Below are 26,181 nucleotides of genomic sequence, written 5' to 3' on the forward strand. Positions count from 1 at the left end.
ATGAAAAGAGAGTTTACAAACCTTAGAGCTTGCATAAAAGGTGCGGGGCCCCCAAATCGCAGTTGTTTAAAGAGATACCAGCTATTATAAGCAGGTCCAAATCCTGTCAGAATGTAAACCCCTTCCAAATCCAAGTCACTTCTTGTCTAATTATTTTAAGAGTCTCTTAGTTGTACTATTTTTAAAGCAGAGGGACATACAAATTAGCCAGAGGGTTTTTTAAGCCACTGATGCACTGAGTTTGATAAAAGTTAATCCCATATAAAATTGCAACTATAATTTTATCCTGATGCTTTTCTTAGACCAGGCAGGAGTCAGAAGGCTTTTCATCAGGAGAGAGATGAGAGGAGATAGCACTAGATAAAGCCTGTCCCTAGCAGAGATCATCTAACCAGGGTAGTTAACGAGTATTAACCTAATTCAGGCTAGAGACCTACCTCTACACCCTGTGTGCCATAAATAATGAAGCACAGCACGTCTTCCTTTTGACAGATAGTGTGGTGGTCACAGCGCCTCAGAGCAGACAGTATTCTTTTCTTTTCTGTTTAATTTCAATCGAGTTTCTTCTGTCATTGGTCAGGTAATATACTATCCATTTCACAGTCAAAGTTATAATATATGACATCACTGCACTCTACATACATGAGGACTCAAGAAGCTAACAAACAAAAGTACATCTTAGCCCTGAAATCATACTGAAACGTATTCAACTGAAGCCCAAGTGACTGAGGTCCTCAAATGATCAGTGCTGGAGCATTTAATTTTCAGGCAAAGAGGAAAATGGTAAACCACTTTCTTGAAAGAAAGTCCAGGGCATAAACTGTCTACATATTATCTATATAGAGGACTGCTCATATCTTTTCTGTTTACCATCCTGGATAAAAAGATGCTATGAAGGAATTATGATCCTGAAACGCAATAAGATCACTCTTCAAAAAATATACTGTACTTTCTAAGAAAAATGGACCAATGTCTTAGAAAGATTCATCTATTCCTTCAGTGAATACTGACTGAGTATCTCCTGGGTGTCAAACACTGTCCCGGGTGGGAGGGAGATACAGCACTGAACAGAGCAACACACTTTCTACCCTCAAGTAACTTACACGACGAGAGTTACATGGGAGGAGAAAAGACAAGCACAATTATCTGAAAAGTTAGATCAGGATGAGTGCTACAAAGACATTCAATTATAAGATTAAACTGTCAAACATTTCTAAAGAGCAAGCTAGAATTAAACGGGAAATTTCGGTTCATATAACAATTCACCATGCAAAAGAGAGAGAAACGACTGAGATGTTACTGCACACACTTTCGACATCCAGGGCTGAGGTTCTCTACGTGTACTACCACGTACAAGGTCACCTTGTTTCAGGCCCATTTAGTTAACTAGTTTGTTCTATTGCGGAATCCTTACTTATATCCCATGCTAAGAAGTGAATTCACTTTAGTTCAGTCATTCAGTCATGTCCGACTCTTTCTGACCCTATGGACTGCAGCACGCCAGGCCTCCCTGTCCATCACCAATTCCGGGAGTTTACTCAAACTCATGTCCATTGAGTCAGTGATGCCACCCAACTATCTCATCCCCTTTTCCTCCTGCCTTCAATCCTTCCCAGCATCAGGCTCTTTTCCAGTGAGTCAGCTCTTCGCATCAGGTGGCCAAAGTACTGGAGTTTCAGCTTCAATATCAGTCCTTCCAATGAACACCAAGGACTGATCTCCTTTAGGATGGACTGGTTGGATCTCCTTGCAGTCTAAGGGACTTGCAAGAGACTTCTCCAACACCACAGTTCGAAAGCATCCATTCTTCGGCGCTCAGCTTTCTTCACAGTCCAACTCTCACATCCATACATGACCACTGGAAAAACCATAGCCTTGACTAGACGGACCTTTGTCAGCAAAGTAATGTCTCTGTTTTTTAATATGCTGTCTAGGTTGGTCATACATAGTTTTTCTTCCAAGAAGCAAGCGTCTTTTAATTTCATGAGTGCAATCACCATCTGCAGTGATTGTGGAGCCCCCCAAAATAAAGTCTCTCACTGTTTCCATTGTTTCCCCATCTATTTGCATGAAGTGACTAGACAAGATGCCATGATCTTAGTTTTTTTGAATGCTGAGTTTTAAGCCAGCTTTTTCACTCTCCTCTTTCACTTTTCATCAATAAGCTCTTCAGTTCCTCTTCGCTTTCTGCCATAAGGGGTGATGTCATCTGCATATCTGAGATTATTGATATTTCTCCCGGCACTCTTGATTCCAGCTTGTGCTTCTTCCAGCCCAGTGTTTCTCATGATGTACTCTGCATAGAAGTTAAATAAGCAGGGCGACAATATACAGCCTTGACGTACTCCTTTTCCTATTTGGAACCAGTCTGTTGTTCCATGTCCAGTTTTAACTGTTGCTTCCTGACCTGTATATAGGTTTCTCAAAGGGCAGGGCAGGTGGTCTGGTATTCCCATCTCTTTCAGAATTTTCCACAGTTTATTGTGATCCACACAGTCAAAGGCTTTGGCACAGTCAATAAAGCAGAAATAGATGTTTTTCTGGAACTCTCTTGCTTTTTCCATGATCCAGTGGATGTTGGTAATTTGATCTCTGGTTCCTCTGCCTTTTCTAAACCCAGCCTGAACATCTGGGAGTTCTCAGTTCACATGCTGTTGAAGCCTCGTTTGGAGAATTTTGAGCATTACTTTGCTAGCGTGTGAGATGAGTGCAATTGTGTGGTAGTTTGAACATTCTCTTTGTTCAAATCTCCGAAATTTGGGCCTTTTGGGGCTTGCTTATTAGCTTAATTAACAAATGCCTGTGTTTTAGGGCAATGGTAGCTGTACTCTTTTTCTTGAGAGGACAGTAAAAAAGACAGATAACCTTGGTCTAATTTGGCCATATTATAGTCTTTATATTTCAACTGAGTCACAGGAGAAAAATTTTTCATGTTTTTTGAAGTATTAGTTATTCCTTCTATCTTGTGTCACCATGAGCAATACTTTTAGTTGTAACCACATGATGTAAAAATGAAAAGAAGGGCTGAAATGGGTTTATTTAGGAACAGCTGCTTGTTTTTCTGACATTCACTTTTGTCAGGTTATATTATAGCTGTTTCACTTAGAGAACAAACTTACGGTTACTGGAGCGGGGGCAAAAGCGGGGAGAGGGAGAGTTAGGGAGTTTGGGATGGTCACGTACACACTATTTTAAATATAGCAGTGTGTACAGGCTGTATTTACAGGACCTACCGTGTGGCACAGGGAGCTCTGCTCAACAGTCATGCGGCAGCCTGCATGGGAGGGGAGTTTGTGGGAGAATGGAAACAAGTATATGTATGGCTGAATGCCTTCGCTATTCAGCTGAAACTATCACCATGCTGCTTGTTAACTGGCTACAACCTAATACAAAATAAAAAGTTTTTTTAAAGTTACAGCTGTTTCATGTTATACTGAGAGGGTTATGGGGACTTCCCTGGTGGTCAAGTGGTCAGGACCGGGGCCCCCACTGCAGGAGGCATGTGTTCAGTCCCTGACCGGGGAATTAAGGTCCCACATCCCAGGCGACCGTGGCCAAAAGACAAAGAAATGATGATGATGTGGGGCAAGGCCACAGAAAGAGAAAGGGAATGAGAACGAGGACTTTCAAACTATCCACGAATATGGTCACGGTTAACATCTGTTGTCTAAAAGAACGTTACCCCACGTATTTTCCACTGTCTTAAAACAAGAAACACAACAGCCCCACTGCCATGAAACTAGTCTTACCACGAAAGATCTGAAGATTAAAAAAAAAAAATCAGGGGAATCACTTTCCTGGTTAAAATCCTAACTATACATGTGAAGAGTCTCAGACTTCTGTTACAACAAGCTATGTTTGCTTCTTCATTAATCGAGGGAGTTTGAAAACCATGGTTTCATCATACAAGAACTGATCTTTTTACCTTGCGTATGTATTAGGGGGTTTTCTACTTTTAACAAATACTTCTTCCATATACACAAATACTCCAAGAAAAGAATAAAAGTATATCCCTTTCTAATGGAAAAAAGCTATTTTCCCTTTTTTATCAATAATATAAAGTTCCATGTAATAAAGGCCACCTTAAGGGTCTAATGGATTTCCTTTTAATCGAAGCTGTTCATTGAGGATCAAGGAATGGGGTGGGGGATGGGGAGTACTTAACTCAGACACACACACTCAATATTTTAATGCCAGTTATATTTTATTCCAAGAAGTGCTACTTAACAATACATACAAGGGATTTCCCTGGTGATCCAGCAGCTAAGACTCAGCTCCCAATGCAGGGGCCCAGGGTCACTCCCTGATCAAGGATCGCAACATGCTGCAACTAAGACCTGGTAAAGTCAAATAAATAAATATAAATGAATAGATTTTTTTAAATATATACAATATTTTCATTTTACTCAGAAGCAGAAGAGAATGAATGAGCCACTAGTGCGTATGTGCACTAAGGATAGCAGGAATTGTTCTCTGTTCCTATATCCAACTACCGTATATTCAAGGAGTGTAATGGTTAAAAAAGGGAATATAATGATAAAAGTCTCAGTTAACAACAACAACAAAAAACAAACAGGGACTTCCCTGGTGGTCCAGTGGTTAGGATTCTGCTCTTCCAGTGCAGGGGACTCAGGTTTGATCCCAGACCAGGGAACTAAGGCCCCACACGCCACGTGATGTGGCCAAAAACCAAAGTTTAAACGATAGAAACATGACTTGCAGAAGAAGGAAATGGCAACCCACTCCAGTATTCTTGCCTAGAGAATCCTGTGGACAGAGGAGCCTGGTGGGCTGCTGTTCATAGGGTCGCATAGAATCGGACACAACGGAAGCGACTTAGCATGCATGCCTTGGAGAAGGTAATAGCAACCCACTCCAGTGTTCTTGCCTGGAGAATCCCAGGGACAGAGGAGCCTGGTGGGCTGCCGTCTCTGGGGTCGCACAGAGTCGGACACGACTGAAGCGGCTTAGCTGCAGCAGCAGCAGTGCCACAAAGTGAAAATACAGGTCACTATATTTTCCAAACGGTTCCATTTCCACTTAAACCAAGGTCATACACTTTATGTCTGAACTTTTTTTATTTTTTGTCTTCATTCATATCTTGGTAGTTTTCCCTGCTTTCCAATAAAGTTTTTCTATGAGGGCTATTAAAAAAAAAAAAAAGAAACATGACTTGCAGAATTAAAGATGGAATAACAGTGTACGGTGGCGCTGTCCCCATGCCCGTAATTCACAGATGGCAGAATGGTTACACTTGGGTGGTGGGAGGAACTGCTGTAACAGATTGAAAGACACCTGTGTGCAGAGCAGCTGAATCTCAGTGACCCGGCTTCCACAATAAAGGCAGCAAGAACTTCAGCAGGCTCCCTAGTGCCACCACTTTTTCTTGCCTGCGTGCAGCCTCTGACTCTAGAAGCCTCCAAGTCCATCCAACAGCACTGCAACCAGATCTTGCTTTGGAAAATCTCTCAACAGGCAACTCTCCTGGGCTGTATTTCAGCAGACTGCAGCTTCCAACTCTGCCAGGGAACGAGCTCGCAAGAGGCCTCCTATCAAACGGTTCTACGCTCAGCACTTCAGACGTTCCGAACCATGCCTAGAGGCCTGATCGTGATTCATGCTCCTTCTCAGGCTTTATCTTTCCTTGCCTGATGCAACTTCCAACATCATACTTTAAGCAAAATAGATTGTAGTAATTAAATAAAAGATAACAAATTTCAAAAGTACTTAAAACAATCTCCATCAGATTTGGGAGGCTGCAACTCTGACAAATGGCCCTTAAGGGCATGAGCTCGGTCGTCACTGGCCCCAGGCTGCCTACCGGTGGGGGGGGGCGGGGGACGGGGGGGGGTGGGCGGGGGGGGGGGGCGGCGGGGGGAGGTCCCGATCAGGGAGCCGGAAGCACTAGTCCTGTTGTGGTTTCCTAACCGTGAGCAAGTTACTCAACACCTTTTGGCCTCAGCTCTCCCCACCAACAAAATGGGTATGAGATTGCCTCTCTCATAGGCCTGGTAGGAACTGAAATAAACAGAAACATTTAAAGCGCTTAGAACATGCAAGAGTAAGTCCTCAAGTAACATTACCTCTGGTTATCAGAGTTTAAGTCCCCTGAAATAGTATAAAATTTCTCATTACGTCTTCTGTAGCACAGAAAATTCTACACTTAAATGCTAGCCCTTCAGTAACAGGGCTTTCTCTCTGGCAACTTTTCCTTGTCTTTCTCTTTCTTTCCTTTTAAAATAAATTATTTAAAAAAATGTAACGACTGGATTGCTTTTCTTTAGGAAAATGGCAATGGCTCAAAGAAAAAGCAGTGCGCTGCTGAGGGAAAAGCGCTGAGCCTGCCGCGGGAAGGCCTCAGCTGTAGCCGGGGGTGCCGCCTGCTGGCTGCCCAGGCAGCACTGTGGTGGATAGTGAGGTCTGCACTCCAGCCACGGGGACAGATTCTGTACACACACTGATTCGTCCTCCAGCAACGGGGACAGATTCTGTACACACACTGATTCGCCCTCTTAGACATATGTTTCATTATCAAACATGCTAAGTCACCATTCAGACGTAAATCTGACTTCAAAACGAATGCCAATTAACAAAAATACAAACAAATAAGCATTTGCAAAATATGGGTGAGAATTAAGGTTATTTTCTAGATAATCCACTCCAAACTCTAGAAGGAAGAGAAAGGATATCACTTGGAATATTTTCATTCTCAGTGGTATAGTTCTTGAGCTTAACTGGCTGACTTAAGGACAACATCTTGAGTCACTTTTCTCTGTAAATTATGCTAACCAATGAACACATTTACATGATGAAAAGAGAAAACGGAAATGGCTAAAGAAAGACAACTCTACACTAAACAAGTAGTGGCTTCCCCGGCGGCCCAGTGGTAAAGAGCCCGCCTGCTCCGGTGGGAGCCGCGGGTCTGAGCTCAGGGTTGACCCCTAGGTTGGGAAGATCCCCTAGAGAAGGAAACGGTAACCCGTTTCAGTATTTTTTGCCTGGAAAAATCCCATGGACAGAGGAGCCTGGGGGACTACAGTCCATAGGGTCTCAAAGAGTCAGGCACAACTGAGCAACTGAACACACACACAACACGCGTGTCCCCTGCATCAGGCCCCCCGTGGTGTGCACGCTGCCCATCTCTGGTCCCCTCCACTTCTCTCCCCGTGGTGTGCACGCTGCCCATCTCTGGTCCACTCCATTTCTGAGACGGCGGGAGGAGGAAGGAACTCAGTTACGCTCAGGATGAGACTGAGTGTGTGTGACGCGTCTAGTGCAGTGCTAGGCGCGTTGTCAGCGTCCAGTAGAAGGCTGCTGCTATTACCACACGCAACAATCACGCATGAAAGACACAAGACGCAGACGAGCTGTGCTCCTTCGGCCACACAGGGAGTGCTCACGTGTGTCTAGCACCGGACCCCGCCTGGTCGCCCATAAAGCTTGAATCTGATGTCTGCTAAAAATTCACTTGACATGGAAATTAATTTCTCAAGTCAAAGACTGAGCCATCTAAATAATTATAACATGACTGAGCAAAGACAAGCTGTTTTTCGATTCACAGAGAAATGAGCTGCCACCACCCAGCATGGAATTACTTGTATATTTTCCTAGCCTGCTCAGTTAAAACTTGTTCAAAATAACACAATTACAGTGTCCTGTCATAAATAAAAACCCTGCACACCTTTTAGTGACTTCATTTGGATAATCTAGATGAAGCGGCACAAACCCTTGACAAGAGTTATTTCTACAACAAGCCACTCCTTCTCATATAGGATTTGGGTCATGCATGTTTATTCTAGTGAGATGAACATCTTAAGATGATTCTTAGGAATTTAAATTGCCTTTGGATATCCTGTCAGTTCACTGAAAGATAAATCTAAGTGACATTTATGTATGAACAAACTGCTTAGAGGACCAAATAGAAAAATATTTGCTAAAGCAACATATTGTTTAAAACAGTGATATGAGCAAAAGCTTTGTTAACAGAAAAGAAAAAGCCAAGTTCAGACAGGGTGTGTATTCTGACAAGAAGAATGAAGTGGACTGCTCAACAACCGGCCGCGGGGCTGGGGAGTAGAGGGGGGTTGGTTAATGCATGAAGGAAATATGAGTAACCCATCCCGTCAGGGGAGAAGGGCCACACGCCTACTGCCTGGGTGGGCACAAAGGCGCTGCCTGGTGGGAGAAGGACGAGGATCCACCGTCAGAGGCGCAATGAAGGCGCTACCATTCACAACCTGCTCCCTTTCCTCCTTGAAAGGAGATTTCCTTTTTTTGGTAACAGTAAGTTATCCAAGAGAGGAAATGAATACCTCCAATGCCCTTTCCTAAAATCTAAAGGCCATTCAAAACAGGCATTGGTTGGGGAAAGGGGTAAGGAGTGATACTTCAGAGGCAAAGTATTTTCTTAAAAATATGAAGGTCTTGAATTTTTCACAAATGTTCACTACTACCACCTTCCCTCTGGAAAAAGAAAGAGTAGGGAAGAAAGAGACCCTGTTTAGCCCAGAGAAGGGGAAAGACTGCCTCATCCAAGAGGCTTCGAGGTCCACCACCTGAGCTCATCAATGAATGGAAAGAGGGGTGGATCCTAGACTCGCCTGAAATTGTGTGCAAGATTCTGCATTTTGATCAGATTCTCCAAAGGGTCCATGATACTTAAGATTTTAAAACTCATTAAAAAAAAAACAACTTTAAGGGTCAAAGTTCAAGCAGAAGAAGTCTGACACATACAAACTTAAATTCTGGCTCCTCTGCGTATTACCTGTACGGTTGCCCAGGTTAGCACTGCAAAATCACCCTATTTTACACAACTTCAGTTTCCTCCTTTTAAAATGGAAGAGATAATGCCCAACTCACTGTGAGCATTAAATAAGAGATGCTAAGCTTCCAGCAACAACGTTCATCCACCCACAAGGAGGATGGCAGAAAGCTGTTAACGGCATCTAGTGTCACAAGGAATGAGATCTGAAGCCGTAAGCACCAAGGATAGTGAAGAGCTTGGAGGGCTCCCCTAAAACTGCATCAGTTCCCCTGTCTGCCATTTTGTTACCAACTCACAAACCTCTGTATACGAGCAAATTCGCTCTCGATTCCATATGGTCACGAGACCACACTGCTGGGACAGACCACTGGTGAGAGACATTCAAGGACATCGCCAATGTCTCTTAGGTGAAAAATCCAGCACTGGCAGAACATCTCAGACCGTGAACCCCTAAATTTATTAGAAATTCAGTGAAGATTGAACACTCCGTTTCTTTGAGTAAACAGGTGTCCAAAGTCTGTAATAACTTGCGTGATACTTTATTGTAAAGTGCATAATATCTCCATGTTTGTACATAAAACCCCTCTACTTACTTATATGACTAGTTTTAATTATTTAGACCAAGTAAGAGAAGTAACAGAAAAATCTAAGAATCAAGAAAAATCCTTGCTCATTTATAATCAAGTTTGGACTTTGGAAAGCTTTCTTTACTTAGATAGAGAGGCCAATCTAAGATTTAAATTTGCTTCAGATGATCCAATAGGTCAAACTAATTTACTGACCCTTGTCTGTAACTCAGCCTTAACTGTTTTATCACTTACATACCTGAATGAGTAAATGCTCAGCCCAAAGGCTAAAAAGTTTGCAGGTACTCTACAATACCTTACACATATTTCAGCTATTTTTAGAGTCCAAATGAAAATAGCTAGTACAGACGGAAATGCGCATGAAATTCTTGAGGCCTACTCAGATAACAGTCAAGATAAGGTCAGTGGATATTTGGAATACCTAAGATGCTAATTTAAAATAAAACACTCTGATGGCCAAGAACACTTTCTAAAGTAGTGCTTGAGAGCAATGGTTTGTATTAAATGCTCCATTCCTCTTTGATTCCAACAAATCCCACAGCCAAAAAATGTCCCCATTTGCCAGAAAACACTGTGAGAAGAATCGGTTTAAAGTTCAGCAAAGAAGCTGCCATTCCCCCGACAGAGCAATCTCATCCCAGACAGCCTCTGAAACACACGCTCTAAGTATTTCAGAAGAATCTCAAAATGAAAAAGAAAAAAGTCTAAAGAAAAGAGGTTCTCTGCTACCTCTGCTCAAAGTCTGTAAATGTTCAACTCTCTCCAGGAAGTAAAATCATACAGCAAATAAAGGCTGACTTGACTGAACTGTGGTCTCTGCTTATCAGTCTAAATTCAAAGCAAGAACCTTAACTTTTAAACTAAGCAGACACTGATTCAGCAACCACGCACTGTGGGGTGGTGGTGGTGGTGTTCCCTCGGTCACGTCTGACTCTCTGCGACCCCACTGAGTGTAGCCCACCAAGCCCCTCCGTCCATGGGGTTTCCCAGGCAACAATTCTAGAATGGGTTGCCGTCCCCTTCTCCAGGGGATGTTTCCAACCCAGGGATGGAACCTGCTGTCTCCTGCGCTGCAGGTGGGTCCTCTACTGCTGAACCCCTGGGGAAGCCCACAGTAGGAGGCCCAGGCACCACTTCAGACGCTGGTGATACAACAGTCCTACTATGACGGAGGTTACATACCAAGGAGAAAAACCTGGCTCGTGTGTGATGCATTTCAAATACAATTTTCTGAATATCTGTGATAAATCAGAACAAAGTAACCAAATATCAAATTATAATTTTAAAATGAGAGGCCATAGTGAGAACTTCTAAGTTTTGCTAGACTTTAACTTTTTCAATAAAGTGCTTCAGAGATAACCTTAGGGGTGCTTAGTAGCCATTTGAAAACTGTTATTTGGAAAAGTTATGTATATATGCTCTACATGCAGAAAACAATGGGGATCCTTGTTCCCTCTACACAAAATATTCACAAACAGCTGAAAGAAAACTGCCCTCTAAAACTTAAGCTATAAAACTAACACATTATGTATCATAGCAGAAGCATGAAAACGTTATCTTCAAAAGCTTTCCAGGTTTGTTTTTTTTCTCTTTTGGCCGTGCCACGGGGCTTGTGGGATCCCAGTTCCCTGACCAGGATCCAACCCAGACCTAGCAATGAGTCTTAACCACTGGACCACCGGGGAAGTCCCCAGAAGGCTTCCAGGATTTTTAAAATGTCCTGTTTTCCTAACTGGAGATCTAAAAACTTAAAAACTCCAACCAAATGCAAATTTAAACTGAATAAGAACATTAAGATAAAGACAGACATGCTATAAAAGAAATTACATTTCCCCTGCTCTGCCGTGTGAGGACACAGTGAGATACCAGGAAGCCTCCAGCCAAAGAGGAGGGCTCTCAGTGGAGCCTGACCAGGCGACAGCTTGACCTTTGATCCCCAGCCTCCAGAAGGGTGAGAGATCACTCTCTGTGGTTATGGGCCACGCCATGTGTGATATTTCGTTAGAGCAGCCTCAGTGGACTAAGACATACACCAAGAAGGAAAGTAGCTGGATCATATGAATGTGAGGTACCGTGAGGGGGGTGGGAGGTAGAAACCAGTTCTGCTGGGTCCTCCGAAGCTCCATAAACTGCGACCCCAGGCACAGGCCCCGGACACAGGGTGCCTAGTGAGTTTCGATGAATGTGTATCAACGAATGAAGACACACACACACACACAACGATTAAAAGCATATGGAGCAAGGGCAGTCTGCTGAGCAAGAAGCTGCAGACAGGGAGCGTCCCCGGTGGCTCGGCGATCGAGAATCTGCCTGCAGGTGCAGGAAACACGGGAGGACAGCTGAGCCGGGAGGACGCCACATACCAGAGCGGCTGAGCCGCGCCACAGCCCTCGGGCCTGAGCTCCAGAGCCCAGGAGCCGCAACCACCGGGCCCGCACGCCCGGGCCCGCGCTCCGCAGCAGGAGAAGCCACCGCAAGCGGGGAGAAGCCTGGACCAGCGGGAGGGGGGGGCCCTACGCGCCACACTAGAGGAAAAAACAAACCCACATGCAGGAACGAAGACCCAGCATAGCCGAGATAATAAATGAATTAAAATTTTTAAGAAAATAAATAATATTTTGCAATGAATCTAATTAAAACCCAGGAGAGCACAATTAAAATGTGATTATCAAATGTAATATAAGCTTTTAAAGAATTCCTGAAGAAAGACATGCCTTAGAGAAAAAATATAAACCTTAAGTCAAAATTTCATTTTTGTTTGCTTGTTTGTTTAAATCCTAGAGGTTAGTTTGAGAGCAAGAGGGAAGAAACAGAGAAGTAAAGACCTACTGAAGCTCTGTTTGTGGGCAGTGACGCTGTACAAATTAATTACCCCTGGCAGGAAAACAGAGGTTCCAATATACCTGCTAAATTACAGTGCTTTACTAAACTTCTGTTTAGTAAGGTAAGAAGTGCCATTACCAGTGGCCACTTTCCTTATTTGTACTATCGATATAAGAACATTTTATAAACAAACATGTATTCTCTTAGTAAAAGGAAGAAGCAAAGACACTTATAAAAGAAAGAAAGGAGTTCGTTTGAAGAGGTCGGTCAGCATAGCGTGGAAATGGGAGTCACAACACCGACAACGGTGCCACAGAGCAACACTTGGAGTCTCCTAAACACCAGGGGCTCTGCTGAGTTTTCTAGCTCAGACTGTATCCTCACAACCCGTCACAGAGGCAACAGTATCAGCCCCAGCTCACAGATGCAAAGCCACTGGGCTTGGGAATTAAGAAACTGGCCCAAGAGCGCACATCTGGTAGGTGGCAACACTGGGACCAAACCCAGGCGTTTCCAAGCAGCTGGCCAATGTCTCACCAGTCGCTGACCAGGCCGGCCTTCTCAAGAGGCCAACAGAGGCAGCGCCGGCCCGGACGGCCCAGACAGGACGCCGCGACTGTCCCGGGGGCACGGCTGCTCCCCGTGGGAAGACACACGTGAGGCTTTCCGCGCAACTTCCCCTGATTCCACGCTCACCAAGCCATGTCCGGTTTGCTCTGACTCCCAGCGGCCTGCCTACGGGGGCACACACACTCAGAGCCCTCATCATAATTCACGATCAGATACCGGAATTCTGTATCTCATCGTACATGACTGCACTTGCATCCTGGTTTTACAAATTCCCAATGAGCTGGGGTGACACAGGGCTTACTCTCTGAAGCACGTCTAGGTCTGACCATCTCACTCTAGACTGCAACATCCTTTCAGACACACTGCCCCGTGGGTGACACACTCTTGTCTCACACCTCCATCAAACCTTGGTAACACACACTTTCACAATTCCCCTTAAATTCTGTAAAAACTTTGACAGCCTCTCTTTAAACAGTGTTATGAAACTCAACAACATGCAAGGAATTTCAACAGCTCTGAGAGGCTGTTGCTATCCCGAACAGCAATGTTTTCCTGCAGCAATCCGCCCCCCACCTCATTTTAAAAAGCCACTTTTCACACCTCAAATACAGTGGGTTCAGAAAAAAGTTGACAACGCACGTTAACTATATTGGATATAAATATACTAACCTTTTAGGTTTTAGTTCCTTAATGTACTATCAAATATCTCACATGGTCAAAAAAAAAAAAACTATGAAGACTGACAAACATCATTTAATCACACATTCAGCTTAAGAAATAAAATACTACCCTACAGTTGAAGCTGCCAGGTATAGCGTTATAATGGTATTACTGTATAGCCCTTGTAACTGTCATAATAGAAAAAAAGAAAAGTGAAAGTCACGTCCAGCTCTTTGCGACCCCATGGAATAGTCCATGGAATTCTCCAGGCCAGAATACTGGAGTGGGTAGCCATTCCCTTCTCCCGGGGATCTTCCCAACCCAGGGAACAAACTCAGGTCTCCCACACTGCAGGTGGATTCTTTACCAGCTGAGCTACCAGGGAAGCCCAAGGATACTGGAGTGGGTAGCCTATCCCTTCTCCAGCAGATATTCCTGACCCAGGAATCGAACCGGGTCTCCTACATTGCAGGTGGATTCACAATAGAAATGAAATGATATTCAACTATCAAAGAAAGTAAAGATTTATGCTACCAGCTTAAATTTGGGCAGTAGCAAAATCTTATCAGCCAAATCTACATGCTATGATTCTAGCTTTCTTGACGGGAGACTAGTGCAAGATAACAAACCATTATCTCTTGACTGAATCTCATGAGTGATGTATGGACACAAAATAAGAACAGCCGCTGCCCTGACTCAGATGATTTCTCAACAGTCATTGGGTAGGATTAGGCTTGGGCCTAAGCCACCTGTTTATATCCTACAGAGCACAGCTTCTGAAGCTTTGAAAAGTTTGCTATACAAACTAACTTTCTGACCATGACTGTACTAAAATGTTGGAAATGGTGGGACAGCCCATCCGGGGGCAAGACATTTTCTAGGGGTCACACCTGTTCCCACCTAGAGCACTCTTCCTTTCTGTTAAAAAATCACTCTCATCATATACCCACAGCTGGATGAAGCTGCTCGTTTCTGAGTCTGATAATCGCAAATAAGGGATGGCAACTTCTCTGGGCTTCCTGACTAACAGAGAAGCAAAGCAATGCCTGTGGGTTCAGTTCAACCTGTGCTTATAAGGACTTTTCAGGTCTTAACATATTAACCAGAGTTAATTTATTGTAACTAATAAATTAACCACAGTTCTTCAAGAAATTGACTCTACTGGTTATAGGCAGACCAGGTGCATGAGAAAGAAACCACAGGGAAAAAAAAACAAACAAAATAGGAAAAATGGGTGAAGGGAACAAAAGAGACGGGACTAAATAAACGCAAGCAGGCAGGACCAGTCACTGAGGCGGGCTCTTCTGGATCACTTTCCCCTTCTTGGGCCGCTGCACTTCCTTTCCTTCTAAGGTTCCTCTCACCTGAGCTCCGGACCCGCGTATGCTCTGCCTGTTCAGCATCTCCAACTGGGGCCGGAAGCTCAGCACGTCGGAGGTGAGCGGCCCACACGCCTCCGCCAACTCCCCTCCAGCCTACTCTTCCTTCTGCGTTTCTTCCCTTGGCGGGGGATCCCCACCATTTACCAGAAACCTTAGGATCCACCTAGACCCTGGCCAGTCCCTCCGCACCTGACAGGTAGATCCCCAAGATCTCCAGACTCGGCTCACTCCTCCTCAGCCCCATCCAGATCCAAGTGACTGCTATCTGCACCACAACTGCCCTTTTCAAATCATTTTCTCCAGATGCGGCACGGCTTCGTAAAAACAATCACGCCACGTGCGTGTTTAAAAAACTCTTCACTGGGACATCCCTGGCAGTCCAGGGGTGAAGACTCTATGCTTCTACTGCAGGGGGGCACGGGTTTGATTCCTGCTCTGGGAACTAAGATCCTGCATGCCTCGCAGTGTGGCCAAAAAAAAAAAAATCAATTTTTTTTAATAAAGTTAAAAAACTCTTCACTAACTTCCTAATTTGCAGGACAAGCCCCAAACCATAAGAACCCCGCACTGGGGGGGCCCTGGTCTGCAGCGTTACCTCTGCCTCCCCAGGTGCCAGGCAGATTACCTGCCTCGTATCTCTGGCCATGTGGGGCCAGTCTTTTCCAGCCCCTGACTGACCACCCCACCCCATCTTTCGGGGCCCAGCTCAGACATCACTCGCCCCAGGAAGCCCTCCCTCCGCTGCCTCTCCCTAACGTCCACAGCGCCTCCTGCTTCCTTCATCATCGCGTGCCTCATGCCTGTCTCTTACCGGTACTAACGCCAGGCTGAGCTCCTGGTACCTATATGTGCTGCTCAGTCGCTCAGTCGTGTCCGACTCTTTGTGACCCCATGGACTGCAGCAGGCCAGGTTTCCCTGTCCTTCACCACCTCCCAGAGTTTGCTCAGACTCATGTCCATTGGAATTCCCCGGTGGTTCAGCTGGTCAAGAATCTGCCTGCAATGCAGGAGACCTGGGTTCAATCCCTGGGTTGGGAAGATCCCCTGGAGAATGGAACGCTACCCACTCTGGCATTTTGGCTTGGAGAATTCCATGGACAGAGGAGCCTGGAGGGCTACAGTCCATGGGGTCACAAAGAGTTAGACATGACTAAGCGACTTTCCCCTGCCTTTCGTGTCCATCGAGTAGATGATGCCATCCAACCACCTCATCCTCTGTTGTCCCCTTCTTCTTCTGCCCTCCATCTTTCCCAGCATCAGGGTCTTTTTCAATGTGCCTGGCCCTTAATAATTGTCTTTAATACTGACTGATGCAATGATGGGATGCTCACCAGGGGCACAGTTTATCCATTCTTGACTTTTCATAAACTATAGATCAGCAGGATTTCCCAGTCAAGACTATAACATAGGCATTTAAGTGAAATAACTAGCTTTTCCATCTTTCTCTTACCCTAGAAACAGGCAGCCAAAGACCAGAAGAGACCTGGGTTTAATTAGAGCCCTTTTCTTCACAGGCCTTACATAGCATTTTAAATGCAAGACATTATGTGGATGCTTGAGGATGCCACAACTTCCTTCAGACTGGGTTTAGGGCTTTTCCAGGAAAATCCTATGATTGCTGTAACAGACTATAGTTATCGGAGCTATCGCTTTACATGCACATTAAATCACACAGTCATTCCGAGCGTTAGCATCACTGTTACCCCGTGGTTCAGATGAGGAAACCAGAGCTCAGACAGGTCACATTCCTCACCTAAGGTTAAACAACTAAAATGATGCAGAAACCACAAATGCAAACCGAAACATGTCTCTCAAAATCTGGCTTGACCTGTGGAAAACAAAGGGCTTCCCTTGGTGGCTCAGATGGTAAAGAACCTGTCTGCCAATGCAGGAGACGTAAGAGACTAGGGCTCGATCCCTGGGTTGGGAAGATCCCCTAGAGGAGGGCATGGCAACCCGCTCCAGTCTTCTTGCCTGGAGAATCTCATGGACAGAGGAACCTAGCTGGCTACAGTCCAAAAGGTCGAGGTCACAAAGAGTTGGACACTATTTAAGTGACTAAGCACGCAGGAATGCACGAGCAGAAGAGTCACTGAATGCTGAACAAATGAACGAACGTGGCTACTAAATCAGGATGACCCATGTGGGGTCAATACTAGAAGGTCAGAACTACCTGGACACTCCAAAATGCATTCCTTTTTTCTTTTTTTTTTTTAAGTGGCTTAAAACAACTATTTTATCTTGCTCACAGTTCTGTGGGTCAAGAATTTGGGCAGGACTTGCCTAGGTGTCTGCCAGATGCCTGGGGGCTGAAAGGACCCATTTCCAAGATGGCTTCTTCACGCAGATGCCAACATGCATTCCTGTTTCATTCTGGTTTACATTTTGGGAGAACATATATACATTTTCAAAACTCAGGCATTGTGGGGATATCCCTGGTGGTCCAGTGGCTAAGACTCCACACTCCCAACCCAGGGGTCCAGAGTTCCATCCCTGGTCAGGGAACTAGATCCCACACACGGCAGCTAGAAGATCGTGCATGCCGCAACTAGGACCTACTGCTGCTGCTGCGTCGCTCAGTCGTGTCCAACTGTGCGACCCCACAGACGGCAGCCCGCCAGGCTCCCCCGTCCCTGGGATTCTCCAGGCAAGCACACTGGAGTGGGTTGCCATTTCCTTCTCCAATGCGTGAAAGTGAAAAGTGAAAGTGAAGTCGCTCAGTCGTGTCCGACTCTTCTCGACCCCATGGACTGCAGCCCACCAGGCTCCCCTGTCCCTGGGATTCTCCAGGCAAGCACACTGGAGTGGGTTGCCATTTCCTTCTCCAATGCGTGAAAGTGAAAAGTGAAAGTGAAGTCGCTCAGTCGTGTCCGACTCTTCTCGACCCCATGGACTGCAGCCCACCAGGCTCCCCCGTCCCTGGGATTCTCCAGGCAAGAACACTGGAGTGGGTTGCCATTTCCTTCTCCGATGCATGAAAATCAAAAGTGAAAGTGAAGTCGCTCAGTCATGTCTGATTCTTAGCGACCCCATGGACTGTAGCCCACCAGGCTCCCCCGTCCGCGGGATTTTCCAGGCAAGAGTACTGGAGTGGGGTGCCATCGCCTTCTCCGCAACTAGGACCTGGCACAGCCAAATAAATAAATAAATGTGTAAGTATAAAAAAACAAACCTCATCTCAGTTCAGTTCAGTCGCTCAGCCATGTCCAACCCTTTGCGACCCCATGAACTGCAGCACGTCAGGCCTCCCTGTCCATCACGAACTCCCGGAGCTACTCAAACTCATGTCCACTGAGTCAGTGATGCCATCCAACCCTCTCCAGTTCTTTTAAGGGGCATCCCCAAGAAAAGCGCTCTTTGCTCTGTTTCATTCCCTCCTCACAGGGAGAGGGGCTCACAAGCTCAACTCAGGTTATCCTAGCGCCTGTGTGGCAAACCACTTCAGCGGTGTCTGACTCTTTTCAACCCATGGACTGTAGCCCTCCAGCCTCCTCTCTCCATGAGATTCTCCAGGCAAGAACGCTGAAGTGGGTTGCCATGCCCTCCTCCAGGGGATCTTCCCCACCCAAGGCTGGAATCTGGGTCTCCTGCATTGCAGGAAGATTCTTTACCATCTGAGCCAGCAGGGAAGCCCCAGATTATCCTGGCCAGGGAGGTACTCTGAGAAGATACAGCCAGCGAGCATTTATAGTAGCTTGGAAGGAAGGAGCAAAATTCGGCTGGAGAAGGCAATGGCACCCCACTCCAGTACTCTTGCCTGGTAAATCCCATGGATGGAGAAGCCTGGTAGGCTGCAGTCCATGGGGTCGCTAAGAGTCGGACACGACTGAGTGACTTCACTTTCACTTTTCACTTTCATGCATTGGAGAAGGAAATGGCAACCCACTCCAGTGTTCTTGCCTGGAGAATCCCAGGGACGGGGGAGCCTGGTGGGCTGCCGTCTATGGGGTTGCACAGAGTCGGACACGACTGAAGCGACTTAGCAGCAGTAGCAGCAGCGGCCTGCAGTTTTATTTTTTTTGCGGGGGGCGGGGGGCGGGGGGGGGGGGGAGGGGTGGCTTACCTCCCGCAGCTCCAGTCTTTGGGCCACAGCCTCCAGGCTCTCCTGGCCAGTGCTCTCCACAGACAGCGTGAACTCTACAAACTCATTGTTGAGCAGCTGGATCCGGGCAACTAGGCAGCTCTTGCTGGATACGGTGTAACGCCGCGTGCGTTTCAGTTTCAGTCCAAATGGTAGTGGCATCTTCTTCTCTCTTCAAGAGCTGGAGGGGTAAAAAGCGAACAGCACCGCCAGCAGTCCAAGGGTGGTGATGGCCAGAGAAGCGATCCCGTCCCGACAGGAAGAGCACTGCGGAGTCTCGGACTGCTCACCCAGAAGCTGCTGCCATCAAAAAGCAACCGAGTCTCCAAAGACCAGGTGATGGGAGCTCCCACGCCAGTGCTGGGGAGAGAGGGACGCTGGTTACAGGGGCGACAGCAACTCCGGCTTTGTTTTTAAAAATAAAAATCAATAAAAGCTGTATCTAAGGAATAAGCTTTATCTTCCCTCTGGGAAAAAAAAAGGCCTTAGAAGGATCTGGGAGGGGCTGGAGAAGTTTCACAGCAGAGGTGTGTTAGGCCCCGGGTCAGACTCCACCCCTCATTCAATTCCACAAATAGTAGCCACCACGTGCGGCTACCTTCAGGATGAAACGAGACAAGGGCTGGCACTATAGCCCCAAATTTAGTAGCGATAATCAGTGGTCCTCTTTCCTAAAATTTTGGGGTTTTTTTCATAGTTAACTCTTTTTGGCTCCCCGATACTCCAACTGTATCTTTAGCCCTTAAGTGAGTTAATTGCCAAAAAAAAAAAAACCTCCAAAAGAGCTGTGTTCAAGTCCCAATTAGGCAAATTAATGCCGAACCCGAATGGAATCATCCCGTCACATGTGGCAGCTGTGAGGTTCAAATGAGGTGAACACTTAACAGGCATGTGCAGAAGGTTTACAGATGTTTACGTCACCATTTCGATTTATTTATAAACAAACTGTAAAAGACTCTACACGCGCTGCTGACCGGATTACCAAGCAGAAGCCTGTCAGCTCTGAGAAGCCCGGCCCTCGCCCGTCTCCGGGTGGGGACGCCTAGAGGCGGTGAGCCTTCCCCGAGGCGGCGCCACAGCCCTGAAGAGGAGCGGGACGAGGTTTAAAACTCCAACCCTAGATAAAGACGCGAGCACGGCGTTCAACGAGCCCGTGCGGCTAACTGCGCCGAGGGCTCCGACTCCTCGCTCCCGGAAGAGCGGGCGGCGTTGCCCGGGCAACCGGCGGCCCCGGAGGCGCCGGAACCCTCCGTCTGCCGCCGCGTTTCCGAACGGACGCTCCCGGAGGGAGGACAGGCTCGGGCTGACGCCGGAGGGAACGCTTAAAGGACCCGCCTAGAGCCCCCGCAGACAAGCGTGCGGTTTGAGCCGGGTCCCTTTACCTCAGAACTGCCCCCCCACACACACACACCCCAAACACGTGACGTAAAACTTTTTTAAGCACGCCAGTTGGTGCGTTAATTCCTGGGCGGAAGCAAAACGGCCTTGAGCGGCAGCTTGGAACTTTGACACCGACAGGATTTTTTTTTTAATTCCCCCCCCGCAACAAGTCGACAAAATCGCAGATATGGCCAGAATCCCGGGACAGCCCCCGCCCTCCGTCGTCTTCTGAACAGAGGCTGCCTCCGAGGACGCAGCCTTGGACTCGGTCGCAGCTGGTTACCCTGCGCCGGGGCCGGGAACCGCCGCGCGGAGGGCCAGCGTCAGCCCCCCGCGGACACGGAAGCCGGTCCTCGGGAGAAGCGGCGCTCTCTCGGCCTCACAGCGGGGCGGGCTGAGCCGGGGGCGACCCCAGACTCGCCCTCCTCGGTCTCGCCTCCCCCACTGCGCCTCAGCCCCAGAGGTGATGGGCTCTCAGGGCTGGGCCGGGGTTGGGGCGGGGGTGAGGAGAACCAGCGTTTAGCTCTTACGCTAGGCTGTGGCAGACCTCACACTTTGTAATTCCATCTCACTGAAGTGTACTGCGCCTCTGAGGACAAGGCCCTGGAGCGGGCCTTTAGGCGTGTGTGCTAAGTCGCTGCAGTCCAACAGTCCTGTTGGACCCTGCGACCCCAGGCACTGTAGCCTACCAGGCTCCTCTGTCCATGGGATGCTCCAGGCAAGAACACTGGAGTGGGTTGCCATTCCTTCTCCAGGGGAATCTTCCCGACCCAGGGATCGACCCCCCCTGTCTCTTAGTTCTGCCTGCATTAGTCAGGCGGGTTCTTTACCTCTAGCGCCACCGGGGAAGCCCCCAGTGGGCCTTGTGGAGACGTCTAGTGAAAGTCTCTCAGTCGTGTCCGACTCTTTGCGACCCCGTGGACTGTACATGGATTCTCCAGGCCACAGTACTGGAGTGGGTGGCCGTTCCTTCTCCCAGGGACTGAACCCAGGTCTCCCGCCTTGCAGGCGGATTCTTTACCAGCTGAGCCAGCAGGGAAGCCCTGCTGCTGCTGCTGCTGCTGCTGCTGCTGCTGCGTCGCTTCAGTCATGTCCGACTCTGCGACCCCATAGACGGCAGCCCACCAGGCTCCCCCGTCCCTGGGATTCTCCAGGCAAGAACACTGGAGTGGGTTGCCATTTCCTTCTCCAATGCAGAAAAGTGAAAGTGAAGTCGCTCAGACTCTCGCGACCCCATGGACTGCAGCCCACCAGGCTCCTCCGTCCAAGGGATTTTCCAGGCAAGAGTACTGGAGTGGGATGCCATTGCCTTCTCCGAGGGAAGCCCTACAGAAAGTCTAAAAGGAATCAATTGCTAAGCCGTCCTTGCTCTTAAGCAGATTACAAGCATGCTATAATTACATACATGGCTGTATCTCTAATAAGGACCCAACCACGACTTTCTGCTCTTGTTGTCTGGGTTTGGGTTTTGTTTGTTTGAGCTCTCCACAGATAGCCAGAAAAATAAAAGTTAAAAACAGGAAATAGAGGGAAAAGGCCAGAAGAAGAAAGAAAACTAGAAGTGCATAAGCCACTGTGTTAATTTAACAGCATTTGCTGTGTACCTCTGGAAGGTAAAAGAACCTTATTAAGAAGGGAATAGAAAATAGATATTATGAAAAGACATGGGCTCCACCTGCAGTTTTCAGTGCTGTTGTTTGTGTCAGGGTATAAACCAAATAGCTCGTTGAGACAAAATGAAAAGTAAAAAAAAAAAAAAAAAATCAAGAAGTGAGAACTTGAAATAATAAGCTTTCAGCTAGAAAAATGCCTATGAGCCATGCATGTATAAATTTTAAAAGATTATAGATACCCTTATAGATAGATATGCTAAATACCCTATCAAGAGATAAGGTAATGAATTTAAATTTTACATACAAATTATGGTAACTGGAAACAGAACAGTTAAGTTGTACAGAGGAAAGATGAAAATTTGTGTTGGGGATGTTCAAACATAGTATTCACTTCACTGCAAATATAGAATTACGCCTTGAAGGCAATAGATATTACATTATATAATTATCAATTTAAGCTCTGATGAAGCAGAGTAAAACTTTGCTGTCCCTGAGTTTGAAATATTTTATTGCATCAAGGATAAAGACAAGCCAACGTTTTCTCTTTTTTATTTTGGTAGATGTTATATAAAAAGTAATTGAAAAAGTGGAAGGGTATGTGTGTGTGAAACAATTTACACAATTTTCAGTTATGTACAGTATTTGCTACCAAATATTGTCATAAAGTTACAAATGTTTGAATAGAGGAGTAGAAATTGAAGATGCTTTGGGGGGGTGTCTGTTTCAGGTGTAAAATAATATGAAATAATTTGAAAGGTAGCTGCGTCTGGAAGTCTTAACTGATTACTAAATAGACATTCATAATTAGCTTTTGCAGGAAAATACACTAAGATCTTTTGTTTCTCTACAAGATCACTTTGTTTTGAAATTTAAAAAATAGGTATATATTAATCATGTTCAAGTATTCAAAAGGTAGACTGAGGTATTTATTCATTTTAATGTTTTTACATCCCCTCTCAGAGGCTTCTCAAATACACTTTTAAATTCTGAATCCTGTAGTTTTCTGCTTTGTTGCTAGAGTCCTCATTACGTGTAATTTTACTAATGATGCTTTCAAATAAAATAATCTCTAAAAGTGTATTATTCTTAGAATAATGAATAGATATATAGCATTAAATCCAACGCATATTTGTCCTGAACACATTTATGCGTAAAACTCGAGAATAAAATGGGCTGGAAACAACAGACAACTACTTTCAGAATAAAATTCCTATCATATCCCAAAGTTAAAAAAAAAAAAATCTGTCAGCAACCCTTAGGCATACAGCGGTTGTCACCTGGCGCACACGGAGTATTTTGAACCCGTTTGCGAGCATACGCTATTATAAGGCTTTCTCAGCAAAAAAGAAAATAAGACGGGCATGCCAAAAGCGGCCAGTCTAATCAGGATTTGCAGAAATCACAAGTCGGAATTTGCAGACCCAAGAATTCTTCCTTCCAGAGTAAACACTCTTTACTCCAAAAGCAAAACAAGCCATCACCACGAAACAGTCCTTCGTTCCTCTCCTTCTCGCCAAAGTTATCTGGCAAATCTCGCACTTAATATTCCGAGAGGCACAAACATACCTAAGACTTTTAAAGCCCCGATGCAGAATTAAGCCGCTCACAATCAACCGAGGAGCTCCGAATACAAGTTCAAGACCCCTCTGCAAATGCCTCAAGTGGAAGAGAGCCTGGAAGAGTTTTCTCTTTGTTACGCTCGTCCGTGCCTCGGGTCTGGGCAGCCGGGACGCGTCCTCCCCGGACTCGGGGGTGCCGGCTGGCGGACACAGCCCCGCGCTCAGCCCCCGTCTCTCCCCCGCGCCCCGCGCCCTCACCTGCTCCCGCCGCCGCATCCTCGGGGCCGTGCGACCCGCTCAGCGGCCCGTCCCGCGGGGCCCCGCCGCGCTGCCGCCGCAGCCGCTCCCGCACTCCAGCCCGCGCCGCGGCGCGCTCACGGGCCCCGCGCGCCTCGCTCCTGTCTCCCCGGCCCCGGCCCGCCGCGCATTCCCCCGCGCCGAGGGCGGAGGCCCGCAGCTGGGGCCAGCGGCGCCGCACGCAGAGGCCCGGCGCGGGCCGGGCAGCCGGAGGACGCGCGGCCGGAGCAGCGGGGCGGCCGGGCCCGGGCGTCCCTCCCCCGGGCCGGGCGGGCGGGCGGATCCGGAGAGGCGGCGGCGGCCCGTGACCTCAGAGGGCTGGAATGCGAGCGGGGGAGGCGCGGACAGCTGCGCCCGGCCGCGGGGAGGGGGCGCGCCGCTGCTTGTTTGAATCATATGACCGCTTATTTTAAGAGTTTCCAAATAAAGCGAGGCCTTAATAAAAATGAGAGGAGGGGGTAACATTTCGGTGCCAGGTAAAGGGTGTTATTCCCGCGTTACTAGGTGATCGGTAAAAGGGTATTATCGCCGGAGTTATTCGTTTACTCGTCTACATGTCTGAAAACTGTTCAAATAGTCTATTTCTTCTCCCTTGCTTTCGTCTAAGGGCATACTCCATAAAAAAAGGATTGATAACAGGGTGGGAAGGATTGGTATACGGGGTGGCAAAGTCCCCTTCCCCTAAAAAAGACTGTGTGAAAGTCGTTCAGTCGTGTCCAACTCCTTGCGACCCCATGGGCTGTAGCCCACCAGGCTCCTATCCATGGGGTTCTCCAAGCAAAAATAGTGGAGTGGACTGCCATGCCTTTCTCCAAGGGGTCTTCCCAACCCAGGGACTGCGCCCCGGTTTCCCGCACTGCAGGCAGATTCTTTACAGTCTGAGTCACCGGGGAAGCCTCTAGAAAGATTGATATGCCTCAAATAACCTTTCGGTCTTCAGCAGAGCTGTATGTTCATGCGTCCAAAGTGGCGCTTTAAGGATAGGCGAACTCCAGAGTCTAGTTGTCTGGGTTCGAATCTCAGCTGCCAACGCTAACTAGCTGGAGGACCTTTGCAAATTTCTTAACCTTCTGTGCCTGCTCATGTCCTGTGAAATAATGAAAATAATCACTATTCAGCAACTTGTGTAAAACATACTGAAGTGCTTCATTCTGACCCCTAATAGCAACTTTTATTATTATATGGTATTATTACACTGCATCATCATTATTATTATTATTACTATTATTGCAGTCTACACTTAAGCCAAGGAATAACCGTGTGGTCCTAACACCATCATAATAGGTGTTTCGCTCTTACTTGGCCAGTGGTTTGAGAGATTGGAGCAGAGAAACTTCTGTTATGTAAATTTAATGTAAATTATTTTTAAAATAGCTTTGTTTCTGGAAAGCTTTGTCTTCCTTCCGGCCTGTGGACTTTTTTTCTAGTTGCAGCAGCCATCTGCAAGGCAGGGCTGTGGGATCCTGCAGCCAGGGATCTAACCCTGATGCACAGATTCATAACCACTGGACCACCAGGGAAGCCCCTGGAAAGCTTTCTTATGTTAAATTTCATTTAGATTTCATTTCTTCAACAGTTAACTGACACTTATTGAGTACTTACTCATGGTCCCTGCTCTCAAAGGACTTCTGGTTCAGTGGGTGAGGACTAACAAGGCCTAAGGGGAAAGCTTCATCCTAGAAGTGCTATGGGAGAACAAACCCCAGGCAAGACTCAGATTGGGTAATGGAGCTCAAAGCAAATAAGATTGCACGTTTCCAACTGGGAAAAAAATCGATTCTGCTTATAACTGAATTTCAGCTGGATGCCATGAGGGGGTCAATGTGTGTGCAAGGGAAGAAAAGAGAAAATGAGTCACTTTTGGGTCTCATAAACTAGAAAGACTGACATTATGTGTGAGCGGTCTCTCTCTCCATCCCCAGCCTATCCTCAAGACCTGCTTGCTACTTCCTCCTTTGAAATGTCTCAGGAATGCTTTCTTTGCTCTTTGTCCCTGAATGCCACCTCCCCGCCATCATTCTAGTCCAAACCTTCACCCCTCATCATTTTACATCTAGATTATTGCAACAAGGGTGGTCTCCACGCCTCTGGTTTCTGCTCTCTCTTCTTTCCATTGTTAATGCTAGGCTGACCTCTCCCTGGGGTTTATCACTCCCAGTGGATCCTCACAGCTAAGCTGCTCTGCTTGACCTTGGGCCTTAATTATAAACCAGCCTCAGCTTCTTTGACCATCCGCATTTCTCTCCTCTCCCCTAAGGCCCCCTGATGAGCCGAGTCTCCTGGCTCAGAGCACCTCCTGCCCGCCTTCCGCTTGTCTAAGCCTTCCGTTGCTCTCCATGCTTCAATACAAGGCTCGGCTTCCAAGACAACTTGCTCACCACTCCATTCCACAGTGATCCCCACACTTGGCAAGAACGTTAAAAATTGTTTCATGTAGGCTTCTTTCATATCTCCTAGAATTCCTA

The 26,181-nt window shown here is 46.8% G+C and overlaps 1 protein-coding gene across 3 annotated transcripts in view; it reads right to left on the bottom strand.

Annotated features, from left to right (window-relative positions):
- Positions 1 to 23,783, bottom strand: part of PTPN21 (protein tyrosine phosphatase, non-receptor type 21) — a 78,845-nt gene extending 55,062 nt beyond the window's left edge. For 2 of the 3 annotated variants that reach the window (XM_027552670.1, XM_027552668.1), the window contains exons 1-2: positions 23,678 to 23,783; positions 18,850 to 19,227 (exon numbers count right to left, since the gene is read on the bottom strand). In XM_027552670.1, the coding sequence (XP_027408471.1) occupies positions 18,850 to 19,029 (180 nt within the window). In that variant the 5' untranslated portion in view covers positions 19,030 to 19,227; positions 23,678 to 23,783. Of the gene's footprint in view, positions 1 to 18,849; positions 19,228 to 23,677 lie in introns of those variants that run through there. The other variant, XM_027552669.1, reaches the window with a different exon arrangement.
- Positions 23,784 to 26,181: the final 2,398 nt, after the last annotated feature.

Source organism: Bos indicus x Bos taurus, chromosome 10 (genome assembly GCF_003369695.1).
Source record: "Bos indicus x Bos taurus breed Angus x Brahman F1 hybrid chromosome 10, Bos_hybrid_MaternalHap_v2.0, whole genome shotgun sequence".
In the NCBI taxonomy this organism is placed as follows: domain Eukaryota; kingdom Metazoa; phylum Chordata; class Mammalia; order Artiodactyla; family Bovidae; genus Bos; species Bos indicus x Bos taurus.